Genomic DNA, 18851 nt, shown 5'->3' with positions numbered 1-18851 from the left:
ATTTTTTTGTCAATTTTCTCGGGAACTACTCATCACAGCAGCTTGAAATTTTAACACATTCTTCCTGTAAGTATGCCATATAATATGGTTTGATCCATTTTCAGAAATAGTTGGACTATGAAGAGAGTTTTTCTTTCTCAAATAGAAGTTTCATCTGTAAGAGTCTTGGTGTAGCCTCAACCAAGGATTTTTGTTGTAGACTACTATTCAGCTGTACAGTAGAAAGAGCAAAATGGTGCCCTATCAGATAATTTATAACTTACATTCTACACTTCTTTACCTTTACAAATATCACATCTATCTATGTAACGAGTACAAATTCTCTACTAGCTACAATTGTCTCATCTTTTGATTTAAAATTTTACTAATTCATGTTAAACTTAAGGTCCATAACATATTTAACTTAGTGAAGTTAGTATTAGAGCCTAAGTGAATTCACATTAGTGGCTAGGGAGTGATGCACAATTGAAATTCTGTCCAAAATATAGTTTTTAAAATTTTCTTCCAAGAACATGAAATGTACTTTTTCTTTTTTAGTAAGTAGTTCATTGCACTTCTGATGGTTCTTTTAACTTGCTTGTAGTAATATCTGTTAATTTAGCTATGTTAAGTATTTGACAAGTAGAAGGAGGAAATATTTTAAAAAATTGAGGTTTCATTTATTCAGATTAGAATGTTTGTTTTACTTCCGTACGAAGTATAAGAATTCAAATTTCTGAAAATTTTTACTTACTTATCACTTTCATTTGGTATTTTAGAGCGAGAAGTGAATGTTACCAGAAAATCACCCAAAACAAGACTTTCATTAAAAAAAATTGGCATAGATGATTAAAAAGGAGGAGGCAGCTCCACATTCATTTTCTTAAAAACTAATAAAATTTCAGACAGTTCTGACTTCATAGTATTGTTTGTATGCAGTCAAAACATTTAACATCTTTGCAAACGCAAACACATGAAGTTAATTAATCTATTACAATAACTACATTAAAACTAAGTAAAACATCAGTACAAAATATTTACATAAACACAATATTCAATAATACAAAACAAAAAAACATAATTTGGCAGTCTGGGGGCTACTTGTAGAAAACGAACTTATTTCAGAAATTAGTATCTGGGGAGAGCCCAGCAGATACATGAAAGGTGTAAAAAATGAAAATGCATGTGAACTCAAAAATGAAAGAAAACAAAAGTATATTGTATCTGGGGGAAGCCTAGCAGATACTGTATACATTTTGTCTAATCTTAGTACCTGGGGGAGCCCGGCAGGCACGCCTACATCCTAAATCTTAGTGTCTGGTTGGGGGGGGGAGCCTGGCAGACACACCTACAACCTTACCTTACTACCTGGGGGGAGAGCCCACAGCATGCCTACATCCTTAATCTTAGTGTCTGGGGGAGCCACTTACAACCTTATCTTAGTACCAATTTTTGTGATTGTTACTTTTATGGTTACTACGATTCGTCCATGTAGATCCTAAAAACTCGAAAGAGCTTTTGAGAACTCTCAATTCTTGTTTATTATAGCAACAAGGTCTATGATTTTTCATCTCATTACACTACTATTACCCGTGCTCAAAAATATAATGCACATTCATCGTTGTTACTGTAAGGAAAAAATGAAACATTTATACACAAATACATATCTACATAGCGTAGAGATTCTGCTTACTTTGTATACCATGACCAAAGTAAGATACTAGATATAAATGCTGGATTTTTTATCGATACATAAGTCGAGTGTTCAACTGACGGTCGGCATTCCAGTGGGAAAATTGTACCCCGCTACTTACTGACGTATGCCTGAACTCTTATGAGGCTGATCTTATGGAAGAAGAAACAGAGATTCATCTATACTAAAGAATGGAAAGAAAACAACTTTTGTTATGACACTATAAAATTAGCTTCTTATCTTGACCTACTCTTGAAAATCGATGGAAAGGAAACTATACGACAAACGCGATGAACTGTTCCATATCGTCAACTTTCCTTTCATCTTTCATCTGTGGAAATATCCCTTCCGCACCTGCCTATATCGCTGTCTCGTTATGCTACAGCTTGCCTGGAACTACCCAGACTTTTTGTACCGTGCTAGACTTCTTACAATTAGGCTTTGTTGCTTCAAGACCGAAGTATTCACAATAGTTTTATGGATCGTTATGATGTGTCCATCTGCACCATGGGAACCGATTTGTTCCCCCGTTACATATTTTTCCTCTTTGGCTATCCCAGACGTTACATTTTAAAGGCATACCAAATTCGGCACATGGGTGTATTACCATTAAACGATGTCGCATACATTCTTGACCATGACCTTTGAACTAAAGTTAAAATTATTGGATTTTTATTATTCAGGTATCATCTAGTTCTGTCTCGAATGGTATGCACCATATTATTAAAATGTGTAAGTTTCAGTGACTCAAGTCAGTATAATTGACTATTTCATATTTTCTTTGTCTGTAGTCCTTAACCTATGATTATGGTTTTTTATTACCGTTTGAACCCTAGTTCCCTTGAAGTCCCTCTTACCACATTGCACGAGAAAACCATATAGTAGCCATTGCTTTTATTTTACTGGTCAAACAAATGTACTTTTCAGGAGGTCATAGGATCAGGATCACATTTCAATTTTAGATCAACAAGCATCAAGATTTATGACATTCTACAATTAACATCTAACAATAGATTTTGACCAACTTAAAAAACCTCGTACATACTAATTCATTCCAAAGTAGGTTAAAAAAGAAGATCACGGCAGCGGTATCAAAATTAGTAAAATCATTATTACTTCAGGATCAATACTAATATTTAGAACCTCACTGATTTTCAAGATTATAGGTCACTGTAAAACCTGACTGAAATTTTAACCACTGCTACACGTTACTTCAATTTTTTGGACAAATTTCCTCTCTGAAACTTTCGAATTCTATATTATAGTTAAAAGGTCTTTTTTTTTTACAAATGAATCCGATTTTAGTTCAAGAGAGCTACCACCTGGGACTGAAACTTCCGACGGTTGGTGAGCTGAACGCAAAAAGAAAAAAAAAACTAACAAAAATTGAAAACAGAAATATAAATAACAACATGTATTCTCGAATCGTTTAGAAGCAATTTGAATTCCCATTATATCTAGAAATATCATTTGCATCCTTTTTTTAGTGTTGTCTTGACATGCATTATATAAAACTATTGAAAATGTCTATTATTTTATAATAAATCCATATTCATCATCTTCAGCTTTAACTTAGTAGATTCGTTATTAGTTAGCGCTTGTCCTTCGCGTTCACTTGCAGATGGAACATATCCCGGTAATGCCTCATTACTATCTGCCCGAAGACAGTCCTTTCTTTCCCAGGGTGCGGCTAACTTAGCTTCAGGGACCTTAGCCCAGACACTTTCTACCTTCAATGGCGCTAATCGTGGGTATATTTTCTTTGATAAGCTATCATCACTTGTTTGATTTAGTATCCCTGCTGAACGAAGTTCTCCTATAGTCCTTTCTTCGGTTGTCATTGGTTTGACTATTCCTTCTTGGCCAAGTTGGTACAAAATATCACTTTGTCCTGGTTTTTTTGCCGACACCGGACTAAGACTTTGGAATGGGTCGTTAGCAAACACTCCAGTTCTACGTACCTTAAGAATATCATCATTTTTTAGGAAAATATGAGGCCTAGTCTTTCTAAGTACCGAAGGATAGTCAGGATTTCTGTTTTCACCACCGTTGGCCGACGATGTGGATTGTCGCTGTGAAGGTTCTGAGTTTGTTGCTTTAATCTCATTTTCATACAATCGAAGTCGTTTTTCAGCATCACTAATTGGCCTTGATATATCAGATTTTGATTTTTCGGTTTTGTCTGTGTTAGGTAGCTTACGGACCTGGTTACTCAATGACGGTAGTTCAGATTCCTCTGAAGGTACATCTTGTACTTCCAACTGACCTGTTTCTGATGTCTGTTCATTGCTCTTTGATTCACACTGTGTAACCTCTTCGAGATTCTCACTGTTTGAACTGCTGCTACTAAATATTGAACTATCAGGTGAACTACTTGATGACGAATTGCAACTTTCACCTGCTTTGATGAGATTATCTATTTCGTTTGCTCTTTTGGTTTGTTTTTCTTCCTTTTTACTTACATTTACGCCCATTTTTCCCAAACATTGCGTTGTTATAGTACGTCAATGACGTCACAAAGTTATCTTGGATACGGCGGGAAGCGATGGGTTCATCAGCAAGCACCAACAAGGTTGTCGTGGAGGAAGAAAAAGAATCTACACCAATAACTGCAGCAGATACTTTAGAAAAAAATACTTGTAATAGACATTCTTGCAGTAATCTGGTCAATGAAAATTCCAGAACAAACCAATCAAATAAAAAAATCACGTTTAACAAAGCAGGAGGGAAGGAGACGAGGTTTGTGCATTCAAGTAATTTTCCATATAAGCGTCCCAAGCTTGTTCCCATTAAACCAAGGAGAACTTGGCACCAGGGAAATGATGCTTTCTCTGTGTCTTACAGTTATAACATTACAGGAGAGTTGATTCAGTGCAACGTGATGACGCTGAAAGAAAATCTAGATGAATCATTATGATTAATGGTAGCAATTAAATTCATAAACTCACGACGGAAGTTTTGTTTTGTATTACCATACTTCATACCGGATTATGAATCCGTTGTTCAACTCACTGGAATCATATTTTTGTCGATGAACGTCTGCTCTAGTGAAATAGTCATATCGTGCACTATGTCAATTACAAAACAGATCCGCTCTAGTTTAGTGTAAATTTGGTGGGTGTATTAGTATGTAGTACACATAGATGTAATACATGTAATGGTAAACATCCGAAACCTTTCAGTACCCTGCCGCATTGGATTTCCTCCTTGGTTGTTTTTCTTACGAAAATAATTTCTCAAATACTCTAGAAACTGAAACGGCGAAGAGATTAATAGAAAGAGGTAGTTCGGTTTTATATTATTTTGTTTCACTTTTGCCTCTATTCACCTTCTCCATTTACGTCCAGTATACACACTATTTTGCAGTTACATGTAGTTATGAAAAGGCACACTTATTTATATATTAACTCGTGGCTACTGATTTTATGGTTATATTCACCAATGCTCATAAGAGTTTTCTAGGATTTACAAATTATATATCTATGGGAGCTATAAATAAGTTTTATTTCAACAAACTGAAATGAAATTTTCAGAAGTGCTCTACATCTCATCAGTGAAATAAATTACTAGAACGAGATGTATTGTCTAGTTACAAAAGTGTTCAATTAACAATCACAACCAAAATTACCGCGGAAGATTCTAGAATAAAAATATCCTAGCATCCCTATTAATTAAAAGATTTATCGACTTGAAATTTGAATTCCCAGACAAGGTATTTTTTTTCTTGATGCAAAAAAGACAGATTCGCATTTTCAATAACCTATACTCAAGATGAGAGCTGAAAGCACTATAAATGATCACTGAAACTGAAGGGTTAATTTCTGTTTGTTTGTTTGTTTTTTTTTTTTTCATGGAATATCTTTCATCTGTCTTTTCTTTTTGTTAATTCAGTCTTGTGTTTGTTAAATACATCTTTCAAACTAGATTATCATAATGTCTATATCAATAAAACATTGCATCCGGGCTATATCTTCATTAGTTTAAACATATTTTATTGCAATATTAGCAAAGGGTCAGACTAAAGTTATACCAATTTGTAATGATTCCTTCTCCATGATCAACATAACAAATATATCATACATACAACAAACATGCATCAACAAAAATATATACATATAAAATTAGATATATACACATCAGTCAGTTCTTATATACACATCAGTCAGATCTTGTATACACATCAGTCAAATCTAACATAATGTTCAGTATTTTATACTGAAAATCACTCGCAAAGAAATGATAACACTGTGTTTGAAAGAGTAAAAAAAAACACTGTTGAATCTAAACACATTTAGTTTGCTGGACAAAGTGTTATACCGCGTTAAGCAGTGTTTTTTTATCAGGAATAAGTAAATCATTGCCAAAAAGGACATGTTCAATATTCATTTCGCCGTCATAGATAAATGTATTGCAAACAATTAAGCGAGCTCGGTAATAGAAAGGACACTCCAGAAAAAAATGAATTGCATCTTCTACCCATTCACATTTAGGACACTATTTAATCCAACACGAAAAAGGACAAAATTGTTCGATCGATGTCCAAGTCCTGTATGTATATCATTATAGTACCGATCGCCAGAATCCTAAAATTTTGGTGGTTTTGGTGAGGTTATTCGGATTTTATTTTTGAAAGAATTGGGAGATGTGGAATTTCTGATACTGTTATCCAGACCAATCCAGAAATTAATCGTTGATGGAAATAATGAATTAGAGAATAACTGAAGTCTTGTTAATGGTATTCTATAATCGTTTTGATTATTCCAGTTATGGTTAGTGTTTATTTGAATAACATTTTGCAGACAATCGATTAATTATTTCGGGCCTTTTGAGTGTGGATTTTATATAACAAAGTTAAGTTTTCTTCTTTTCCTTCCGTTTTGAAGGGTTTCCCATCCACTTTGGAAATAAAGCGATTCGGTACTTGCAAATCCAGGAAGGCCAGCAGCAATACGTGCTTCCTCGTTTTCGACACTTAATTTCACTACAAGATATTGTTTCAATATCAAAGGTTGAATCTGTTCCCAGTCAATATCTTGTTTGAATTAGGAATATCAGTAATATGTCCTCTAGCCAGTTGAGTATATTTCTCAGTAAATTTAGTACTCATTTCATCAACACTAATCAAAGAACTCCAAAAAGAATTCTAGTCTACTTCTTCAATAGCAGAATTAAATCCTTCAAAATCAGCATCGACCTATCATGATCACCGATAGGGAGATCTATTTGGATCACTTACCAACTTATTATTAACTTACTAAAATTTGACCCCACACATATAGATACCAAATCACTGGCAGGTACCCCACACATATAGATACCAAAACACTGGCAGGTACCCCCACACATATAGATACCAAATCACTGGCAGGTACCCCACACATATAGATACATATAGACTTCTACTATGATCAGGTTTATTAAGATACTAGACACTCGAAATATAGAACCAGGAAATATTTTCCACAGTTCTATATACTATAAAAAGGATCTATAGCAGAAACAATTCTTCAAAGATTATAAAACTCAAACCTACAATAGAAGTCATATTTCCTACTATTTTTCTGTCTTTTTGCATCCACCTGTTTCATGAACATAGAACATATTTAGGACCTTTTAAATTTTTTAAAATAAACATGCAAAGCATTCCCTTAAATTCCTATTTTTCTGGTTTATCTACCCTCCAATGAAGTGGTATTGTTATTCTGATTTTATTTTTAAATAACACTAAAATTTACATGAATGTATGTCTACTCATGTCTTTTTTATCAGTTTTTTTCCCCAAGTCTTTTTTATTTGATTTTTTTTTTTAAATAAACACCTGATTATAAAGAAGAGGGTACTGAAGCAGTACAAGTTCTAAGGATTAGGTAGTGGCTATGTACACATATAGATTCTATAAAATAAGAAACATATTGTAACTTCACATTTTGTAATTTAATAACTAAGGAAAGAGATTGTTCTTACTACAATCTATTGTTTATTTCATTCTAATAAAGTGATTAATACGTAAACAAGATGTCTCCATTGATTCCTAAAACAGACAATTAATCACAATTATCACATGTTAGTGTCATATACTTTCAGCATACAATAACATACCTAGAAATTTCAGCAATAATAAAATACTGCACAGGGAAAAGTTTGGTAAGACCCCAGAGCTTTAACCCCTAATAGTAGGGCATGTATAGACACAGTATATAAGCTTGAGGGAGTTGTTGTCCAGAGACAAAATGTCTACAAAACCTGCTAATAACAATGACATCACCATAAAATTGTAGACCATTAATAAAAAATAATAGATTTAAAAACAAAAAAAAACTAGGAACTGGATGTTAATTATTGGAATTTTGTCATTTTTTGTCAAAAATGCAATGCGAATTTCTACTATTTTAAGAAAATGTTCACATCAAACATTAAGAGTTCCCTGACCTTAGTTTTCACATTCATAAAAACCTTGCAATAGTTTATGAATTTACAGTATATATATACATGAAAGCCTGATGAAACAATGACAAGAAATCATAATTAAACAGTTACCGGTATATACTGTTCTTAGAAAGTTAACAATCTGTACAATAATAGCATAGATGATGTAAATATAAATAATAATACTAATCCCAAGAAGTCACCAGTTAAAATAAATAGCTTTTTAAATTAAAAAGCATGGCCTGAACTAATACACAAAATATTGCACATTTACATATATTACATGTAAGAATTAGTTATTGTTTTTCATGAGAAATAGAACACCAGTCTGTTAGATGCCCATTGATTATATACAGATCTCTAGATACAGATTTACTAGGCAAAGTCTCTAAAGCTCCTACCATAGCCCCTGAAATGGAAAAAGTGCTTAAAAACCTATGAAGACATTCATGAAGATAACAACAATTAATCAAGTTTAATCTACCTGAATAATTGGTACCTGTATTTTTAATGTATGTACAATGAAAACATAACCATTTTTTTCAAGTGCAACAATGAGCTCTAAACATAAAAAGTCTGCACTTATTTGTAAGAAGTAGAGTACAGATTGAACCTTTCTAGGAAGGTAATCAAGGTAATACATTTATAAAAAAAGTTAATCCAGGTGTTTTCAGATATACTTTTTTTACAGTTGGATGGAAGTTTGATGTTTTTGGCTATTGGAGATATTGATTACATGACAATGTGATTCTTAGTTGTTTTGTGTGATGTCTTTTCTTCTGGAGTGTTTGGATATCTTTTAAGTTTGAAACATTGTAAATGACATATTTATTCCCATGTGACTAGTTAACTTTATTCAAGTAGAATAGGGGTACATATTAAATATAATGCAGGCAAAACACAACTTTCTATTGTAATTATTTCACACACATTTGTTTCCAAATAATATGCCATCATAAAGACTGAAATAGTGAATATGACAATGAGAAAAATAAAGTGATTTAAGAGAAAACCTACCTCCCAGCCATGCAGCATAATTTTGTTTAGCAGGAAGCTGATGGAATCTAAACTCTTTAATGGCTAAATGTTTTTCATATCTTGGTTTTTGCAGTAGGTCATACAGCTCAGATCTAAGTCTGTGATGAAATCCAGCCAACATTGAAGTACCACCAATAATCACAATGTTCTCAGCCAAACTCTTTCTTATGTCAATGGGGCACTTTAAAAAATAAACAATTATTTAAGGAAAGGCTGTTATATTTTGCTATAATCAAATTCCAAATTGACCCCTTATCAACTCCATATGACCCAAGAAAACTCAATACAAAAGAGGTCCAAGTCCTATTTTAAAAAAGGGAAATCATACAGTGTATGTTTAACTTAATGGAATGTAAGATTTCCACGATACATGCTGGGGGCATACAAAGGGACATAAACCAAGCTTCTGCACTACATAGAATATTATTAAATCCTACTTTAGGAGGTACTGTATTAGCAGATGGAATAAACATGCATAAAATAAAAGCCATGTTGTTTGAAGGACATACTATGTTACACCCAGTCAATCTGTCCATCTCATGTCATTATATGCTTCAAGGGTTTTAATATTTTTTTTGGTTCAATGTTTGTTTTCTTGTGAGAAGCTCCCTTTCTTTTTTTGTTTTCTAGTTTTCCTTAAATAGTTGTATTTACCTTGAGTATGGAATCTAGGAGAAGAGTTGATACTGAAACCTCTTCATTATCTTGTTCAAACAATACTTCACAACTATGTTCCCTACAAAAACATCACTAATAAAAGGAGTTTTGTTGTAATATGTTTAACCAAAGAGCTTCAGTCATAGGAATTCATAAAACTTGGGTCATTAAAAAATTTATCTTAAATGACTGAAATAACCTCACAAAAATATTTTTGATGAAGAGCATTAGTTTTCTTCTCTTAATGTTTTCATGGTTTCTATAGTGTAGTTTCTATATTATGTAACTTGTAACAAACCAACTTCTTATTACATAAAATAACAGACCTAAGTATTAAATCTAACCTGATTTCACCAGATATATGTAAGACTTTTCCTCCATCAAGTGGATACTTAACACTGGGTGGAGGAGTTGGTAACTAAAATGATAAATAGGATTATATTGTAACTACTTAAAATCATTGTACTTCTATAAATGTTCATCAGAAAAAAATGAAAATCTGTGTATAATTAATACAGAGTGTTAGGCTAAGACAATAACAACTGTTATGATAAGAATGAACTCAGCAATTAACTAATCATATTTAATTGTTTCAAAAGTACTCTGAAAAATAGAACTGGATTGTGAGAAAAAGCAATATCCAAGCACTATTACTTACTCAAACAAATAACCATTACCAAATTTCTAGAGGTAAACTTTTTGATAACTGCATTCTGATTCTGATTCTGAGCATTCTAACAGATTTTTGTTATTTGTTAATCTGCTAAAATCTTTGCATTAAGGATTGGTGGTGGGGATAACAGGGTTTCAGTTTCTTGTATATTTACTAATAATGTTTCCCCAGTCATTTATTAATTTTCTTTCTCAACTTATACATAACCACATTAATGAAAAATACCTTGCTTTTGTCGTCACCTTTTATCATGACATCATGAATCTGTTTGGCTCTTTTAATGTTTGTAACAAAACAACATCTCACTACAAAAATTAAGATCAATCTGAAATACTTTAATTTCATACAAGTTTTTGTGGTTGGCCAAATTTCTTTCACTAAGGAAGTTCTGATTTTATGCATTTCATAACAGTACCATAGCTCCTCCAATGATGATTTTTTTTAGAATTTGAATCAATACTTTGATTGAACCACATTCACCTTGAAAACTACAAAACTGTGAGAAATTCTCACTAAATTGAAACCCCCCTCATCCATTTGATAACATGCATCTTTTGCCCTGAAAAGATTCTATGAAAATTACATTCAATTCAGTTCAGTAGTGTAGGAGGAGTAAGAAAAATGGAAGGTAAGATGGGTACCCTATGATATGAGGAGGTAAAACAGTTTCTGATTCAGCCAAAAATGCCTTGTTTTACCACAACCTGAAGTTTTTTTTTTATATGTTTGTGGAGTTCCAATCAAATAACATGTCAGTTTTTTTTATGTTTTGTTTTGCAGGTGTTTTGACTACATTTCAAAGTTTCAATAGGTAGAGATGTAGCATTTTGCAAACTGATGTATGATATAAACATTGGGAAGATAATGCATAAAATGGCAGCATATTTGCTGTTAGACTCTACATGTTCTGTAAACGTTGACATGATATCATTTGCTATAAGACTCTACATGTTCTGTAAAAGTTGACATGATATCATTCGCTATTAGACTCTACATGTTCTGTAAAAGTTGACATGATATCATTCGCTATTAGACTCCACATGTTCTGTAAAAGTTGACATGATATCATTCGCTATTAGACTCTACATGTTCTGTAAAAGTCAAAAAGATATCATACACAGCAAACAAAGGAAAACTTACATTTTGATGAAATCTGAAATTTCCTGTTTTGACCAAACAACAAGTACCTTACTATACAACTTTGAAAATACAGTGTAACTGACACAGAGTACCAACTACTTAAACAATATGGAATAAGTCTTCTTATGGTTATCACAACTCAATTCAAATCTTCCAATAACTACCTTTAATATCTTCCAACAGGTCTTCTGTCAAATATTCTGAAATATAAGGTATTTCATGGTATAAACCTGCCCACAAAAATATCAAAATAGGACAGGATAATAACCATATTGCATAAAAGATACCAAAACACACTTATTCAAAGATGTGATAAAAACAAACTGCTATCAAAAGTTATTCTAACAAGACACTAACAACATTTAAATAAAGTTGGATGGATTATCTTCCTTCTAAACCATCTGGTTTCATGCAGTCCAAACTTCATATACAGAATGTTTGTAAAATACAAATGTAGGTATTACTAATGTAGATAATTTACCCTATATGGTTTGGAACATGTACTGGTTTCTCCCCTACTTATCTGAGATTCTTCTCGCGAACTTCTATGAATATTTTTCTGGGATTTTTCTCTCAAACTTCTATGAATACCTTTGTAGTAAAAGTGTTTTTTCCTGTCACTTTTGGATACATACATGTGGATACTGGTTTCTCCTGTCATTTATGGATATATACATGGGGATACTGGTTTCTTCTACCACTTATGGATACGTACATGGGGATACTGGTTGCTCCTGTCACTTATGGATAGATACATGGGAATACAGGTTTTTCCTATCACTTATGGAGACATACATGGGGATAATGGTTTCTCCTATCGATTTATCTTGGATAGTGAATCTTTTTTTAGTCCTCTTTGAATACATACCTGAGGATACTGGTTTCTCCTGCCCATCTTCCCCACTAACTGTGGCAGTAGACTTTAACAATTCCTCAATTCTCCTGTTATGTATATGATAAATATTAATAACATATTTAAAGGCTAAAAGGGGAAAATGTTCAAATAATTGATAAAACATCATGATAAATTAAAAACATTAGTGACTACATTCACAATTTTAAACTCTCGTGCCCACTTTTGCAAGAACCAAGATTTTAATTGCTACAAAGCATTCAAGAAAGTTTGAAGGAAATCCATAAAAAATTGGAGGTTCATCCAAGGCTTTCAATCAACATACATGAACATACTAGTCACAGTGTTTTGTTGATTTGTAGATCTATTCATAGTTAAATTGCATTCGATTACTAAAACAAAAAATCTGTGAGCGAAGGCTCACTTTGTGATACCCCTGCTTTCAATCAAGATATATGGAAAATAAACAAAGTCCAGGGAAAACAGGAAGTTGTTGTGGAATTTTCTGAAAATGAATCCCATCATATGACATACCTACAGGAAGAATATGTTAAAATTTCAAGCTGCTGTGATAAAAAGCTGCTGAGAGTAGTGTAACAAAATAAATTGTTACAGTATACATTGTCACTTGGACAAGGGTAAAACAGTATATCTCATCCTCCTCTCCTTCAGAGCTAGTATAACAACTGAGGAACCACTTCATACATGGACATCCATTGTTTAATTAAGAGCTCCAAGCCGCCAGCTTCACAAAAATTAAGTTGCAGTATCCCATTAACTGTGTTCTTTTCATATTAATTTTGATTTTACTACAGAATAAAATGCTTTGAGTGGTGCATCTTGATATGACCACAGAGGTCACACACTGAACAACCAGGGCAAGTATTGACACACCATTCAAACTTGATACAGCTTTGATTTCTGCTTGTGATCTGAAAGTTGACACATGATAAGAACTTAACCTTTTTTGGGCTCCTAATTCCTAAAAACGTCAAGACATACCCTACAAAATCAAACCCAACCTTCCGTTCTTTGGGAGGAAAGTACTTTGTGATAGAGTTTCAAGGAAATCCATTCATTTTTACTCCAGAAATCAGAAAAAAATTTGTTTCTGGTCCCTTTGTGGCCCATAGTTCTTAATTGGCTATAGTCATAACCCCAAAAATCAATCTCAAGTCTCCTTTTGAAGTATGGCTTCTTAAAGTACAATTTATAAGAGATCCACTTACTCAAACTCAAGTTATTGTCAGGAAAACATTTGTTTCTGGCCCCTACTTCCCACTTGGTTCAAGTCATAACTCCAATATTAATCCCTGCTTGATCTTTGTAGTATTGAATATTGTGGAGCAATATCATAGACATTCATATGTTTTTGACAGGAGGTTCATAGATAAACTTTATAAAACTAAGTGCCTACTGATGATGATGAAGACAACATTGCCATACCATTATGTGTTGCGAATTTTTTGCGGTCGAAAAAAAAAAAAAACAACAACTGGTATTTCAGTAGAAACAAACCTCTGTACAGCCTTGCCAGCAACAGGAATGGCTTCTATGGCCTTCATTACTGGGATACCTTCATAAATCTAATCCATATTCAGGAAAATTTGAAAGTAACTTTAAGTCAATGTTCAAATTCGACTTTTCCAAAGCCCAATAGTATTGAGGATAACAAAAATTCCAGTGGCAAAGGGGTCGAACACTTAAAAGAGAAAAAAATTTAAAGTACCTAAATCATGTTTATAATGTTATTTGAACCATTATGGTACCAAGGAAAGAATGTTTATCATAACATAAAGATCTAAGCCTATATTGTTGAAGTGAGTTCTTCATCCAACGATAAGGGTCTAAGTTAATATTGATACCACAAACCTCCTCTATGTGAAAGTGTAGAGATATAAGTTAATATATATTCAAAAACATGAAAGTCTCCCTAGGTAAAAATATTTTACTTTAAGATAGAACATTATGTCAATAATGGTACCAGAGACCCTCCCTAGGCACCAGTAATAGGTTTTTCAATAAAGATACAGGTAACTCAATTTTAGTACCAGAGTCCCTCCCTTGGTAACAGTTTTTACTAAGATCAAGATCAAAGTCAATAAGGATATTAAGAGTCCCTCCCTATGTGAGAGGTTATACGATCTAAGTCTATAATTGTACCTTCTGTGATAGATATGATCTAGAGATCATAAGTCAGTATTTGAAACCTTCCCTTTAAAGTAAAATATAAAAGACTCCTACCTACTTACCTACCCTATTTTGATTGAAAGTGTAATAGGAAACATACATATCTCTTTTGGTCTAATGCAAATCACACTTATTCAATATTGGTAAATTCACATTGGCAGGTATGCTAAAAAGTTATGTGTTAGTCCCAGGAACTCACCCAAAGGAAGGATTATTATTGAAATATAAAGATCTTTAAGTCTGTATCACCACCAGGGTACCATTACTGGTAAAAAAAAAGATCTGTAAGTCTGTGATGGTACCAAGGTCTCCCCTCAGAGTAAGATATCCATGAGTACATAGAAGGATACAGGTATTACCATACTTTCAGTATGTCCCAAGTCGATAACAAGGCCTGTATTGGTACCAAGAGTAAGAAGACTTAATAAGTGATTAGCTCCAAACATTACTGAGGATACCTGAAATGATAAGAGAATTAGCCATAGATGATTAGGTAATTTTGTTTATTCTGTTCTCAACTCTGTGAAAAAAATTCTACACCACATAAATGATATACAAATCTAACACAAAAAGCTCCCAGGAGCCTGAATCTCTCACTTAGTCATTTTTCACCATTCAAGGGCAATAACTCTTACAAGGAGTTGTCTGACAACATTTATCCCTGAAGACCTTTTATAGGCCTTATAATAAAAAAAAAATGGCAATAACACCAACATAGCTTAACAGATTAATAGGAAAAGTCGATCACAGATAGATCTCATCATGCTGAACACTTTTACCCTGTCAGAATTTAGCTAAACCTAATAGTTTTGGAGATATATGGGAAAAACTACTGTCTGACCCCTATGTTCTATTTTTAGTAACAGCTGCCATGTTTTTTGATGGATCAAAAATCCCCACAACAGTTCTATGCAGGATACCCCAAGAAACATTCATACCAAGTTCAGTTTCAATTGGCCAAGTATTGTCAGAGGAGAAGAGTTTTGAAAAATTGTTAACAATGACGATGACGGACGCCAAGTGATGGCAATAGCTCACATAACCTTCGGCCAGATGAGCTAATAAAAAAAAAAAATTTTATTCAAAAACATGAATGACTGTCATTTTTGTTAAAGCTTCATAAGATGAATGAAATAGATCAGGGAGAAAACTCACAAAATGTAAAATTCATTATCACTTATAAGATTATTTGTTATTTATTATAAAAGTATATAAATACTGTTAACAGTGTGCCAGTAATTTTCTGTCAGTTAGCAAAAAAATGCACACTCGGCTTGATACAACTCCAGAGGTCGAATTCTGAAAAGTTGGGGCAATTATGAATACACCATTCAAGCTTGATACAACTCTGAATTTTCAGGGCCATTAAGACTTAGTTTGACCAGAATTAAAATATAGTCAAGTTGTGGACCAGACATGTTTAAAATCCTTGTTTTTGGCCCTTTTTTGTCTCCTAATTCCTAAGCTGTTCCGGTAATAACCATCAAAATCAATCCCAGCATAGTCTTTTTGTGGTATGGTACCTAGTGGTATAATTTTTAAAGAGATCCATTCACTTAATATAATGGTGATTTTATTTTCCAGAAAAAATGCTTGTTTTCAGCCCCTTTGGGCCCTTAATTCCTTTAAGGTTCAAGTCACAACCCAGTAAATCAATCAAAGTCATCCTAGTAGTGGTATGGCAACTTGTTATACAGATCTATTTACTAATAGTACACTCAAGTTATTGTCCAGACATCACATGAAATGTCTATGGACGATAAAAGCACAATACCATTACATGAGCATATTTTTTTAAATATACATAATATATAAATGTGGATTTTCAGTATCATTTATTCAGGCCAAATTTTTCAAACAATGCACCATTTCAAAATGGTTTCAAAATCTTTTTGTTATCAAGCTTTGCAATGATATGCAAAAATTCTTTTATCTTTGGAATTCACAATGAAATAAAATGCCTTTGTAACATGTTAACTAATAAAAACATAAGGAATGGTGAGACCATCAAGTTTTTTTTGACATACATGTACTTCCGAAAAGTACATTTTTGATGAAAAAGGCCTTTTTGTCTTGGTGATATATACCGCCATTGTGCAATAAAAAGAATATACATAGTAAAAGTTGTAATCCTACTACAAAATGTAATGTTAAGTGGTGAACTGTTCAAGATACTTTGAAAAGCAAGGTTTTAGTGAGTAAAACTAATTCAAAATTTCACATCATCCATAATATACCTGACATCAATGTATCTTAGAATAACACAAAGAAGCATGATATTATTTGATAAACTATTTATGCAAATATTTTTTTCAAGTAAAAATTAAGGTGTGACAAAATTTTAGACTGATCAGTACAACACTCCTGTGTACAAACTTTATAGAATTTTATAAAGCCTGGCAAATTTAAATTCATTGTTTACCTAACATTAAAGGTTTACATACCTCAAAGTGAATAAATAGAACCTTAGCTAATGTTTCTCTAAATTGAGATGGACATAACATGGATTCACATATCACTATCCTTCTATCTTTGGCATTAACTAACAAATTCCTGACAAAAAGAAGATTTTTAATATATAAACAATATGTGACTGTGGTCCCACATTAATTAAATTTATTCTGACTAGTGAAATCTTTCCCAAATTTTTATTCAATTATAAAGGATTTTGATTCGACTTTTAGATTGAAACATTGCTCTTTTTGTTGTTTCCTTCATTTCTCTAGATCCATGCTATGTTGTGTCTTTTCCTCTTCCTTTCTCAGCTAAAAAATGTGACATTTTTTGTTTGTTTTACAACACACTCTAAGTATGATCAGAGAAATAAGTATAGTCAGTCAATACACCATGTCAATGCCATAAACCAAATATAAAATCATTCAGCTAGAAAAAGGCCAGGACAAACAGATTTGCATAATGAACCCATGTTTAATAAAGAATTTAAATAATTTTCACATAAAGAACTATGTAAAAGAGTAATCAAGGGAACCAAGGTTATAGTGGTAATCAAAAGAATGTAATCCAGGGACAAAGACCTGACATGGAAAACAGACATACACAACAAAGAACATACAGTAACTAAAATAATACATACAAAGTAACAAAAGCAAATGAGCAACTCAGACTCCACTAAAAACTGGGAGCATGGACCAGGTGCACTGGTAGGGTAAGCATCCTCTGCTTTTCTAGAAACACCCGCTGAGTTGCTCATAAAAGGTCAAGTCCGGGGTAGACAAACGAGGAAAGGAAAACTATGACCCGTTGAATAAATCAGTTTTCATGGTGCAGATGGATACACTATAACGATCCACAAGTTCATGATGACGACCATAGAACTTCTGTAGTAATGACTTCAATCTTGTAGCAACATAACCCTGTTCCAGAAGCCTATTTGTTAGAGTTCTAGGGTGATACAAAAAGTCTGTGTAGTTTCGGCAAGCTCTGGCATAACGTATGAGTTGTGATATGAACACTCCAGGTGCTGAAGGGATGTTGCCACAGATGAAAGGAAAGTTGACAATTCTGAATTGTATTGCCCCATCCTCTCATTTCCTTTCCCACTATCCACAATCTTTTACTCTCTTCCTTTTTTTTCTCTTTCCCCCCCAAGCCACACTCTTACAATACTCTGTCTCTTTCTTTCTTCTCAATCTACATTCTTTCACTGGTCTTCACTTTTTATCCCTTTCCTCAATGCATGTTCTATCATAGGTCCCTTTCTCCTTCCCTTTTCTTCAGTTCACACTCTTTTCCTCTTTGTCTTTGCTCTATCTAAATAATTTTTGCCTTTCTTTTTTCTCAATCTACACTTTATTACTGCCTTCTTTTCTTTTCTTTCTCTCAATCCACTCATATAGATATAGTTCTCTATTTCTTTCCCCTTTTCCTCATTCAACAATCGTTCACACTATTATTTTCTTTTCTTTTTTCCTAAATCCACACTTTATCACCCCTGTCTTTTATTTTCTTTCCTTCATTTCACTGTTACAGTGCTTGTCTGTTATTTCTTTCACCTCAACACTCTTTCCTGCTTTGCTTTTTCCTTTTCCATTTCCTTAATCTACATTCTACCATTCTGTCTTCTCCCTTTCTTTTGCCTACCCACATTTTTACAATTCCCTATCTTTTTCTTTCTTTTGCTCAATTCACACTATTAAAGTGCTCTGTTATATTCTTCCACACTTGTTTCTTTGTTCTGTGTT

At 33.1% G+C, this 18851-nt stretch overlaps 1 protein-coding gene across 1 annotated transcript in view; it reads right to left on the bottom strand.

Moving 5' to 3' along the window:
• Positions 1-7584: 7584 nt before the first annotated feature.
• LOC148623584 (actin-related protein 10-like) overlaps positions 7585-18851 on the bottom strand; it is an 18508-nt gene continuing 7241 nt past the window's right edge. The window contains exons 4-13 of the mRNA XM_088565505.1: positions 17094-17202; positions 15000-15107; positions 13978-14045; positions 12475-12548; positions 11771-11806; positions 10692-10771; positions 10138-10211; positions 9791-9872; positions 9116-9317; positions 7585-8507 (exon numbers count right to left, since the gene is read on the bottom strand). Of these exons, the coding sequence (XP_088421631.1) occupies positions 8395-8507; positions 9116-9317; positions 9791-9872; positions 10138-10211; positions 10692-10771; positions 11771-11806; positions 12475-12548; positions 13978-14045; positions 15000-15107; positions 17094-17202 (946 nt within the window). The 3' untranslated portion in view covers positions 7585-8394. The remainder of the gene's footprint in view (positions 8508-9115; positions 9318-9790; positions 9873-10137; positions 10212-10691; positions 10772-11770; positions 11807-12474; positions 12549-13977; positions 14046-14999; positions 15108-17093; positions 17203-18851) is intronic.

This window comes from Perna viridis, chromosome 2, assembly GCF_037379345.1.
Source record: "Perna viridis isolate PV_CMFRI_1.1 ecotype Kerala chromosome 2, ASM3737934v1, whole genome shotgun sequence".
In the NCBI taxonomy this organism is placed as follows: Eukaryota; Metazoa; Mollusca; class Bivalvia; order Mytilida; family Mytilidae; genus Perna; species Perna viridis.
Note: the sequence above shows the minus strand (reverse complement) of the source record. Positions and strands in the feature narration are given on the sequence as shown.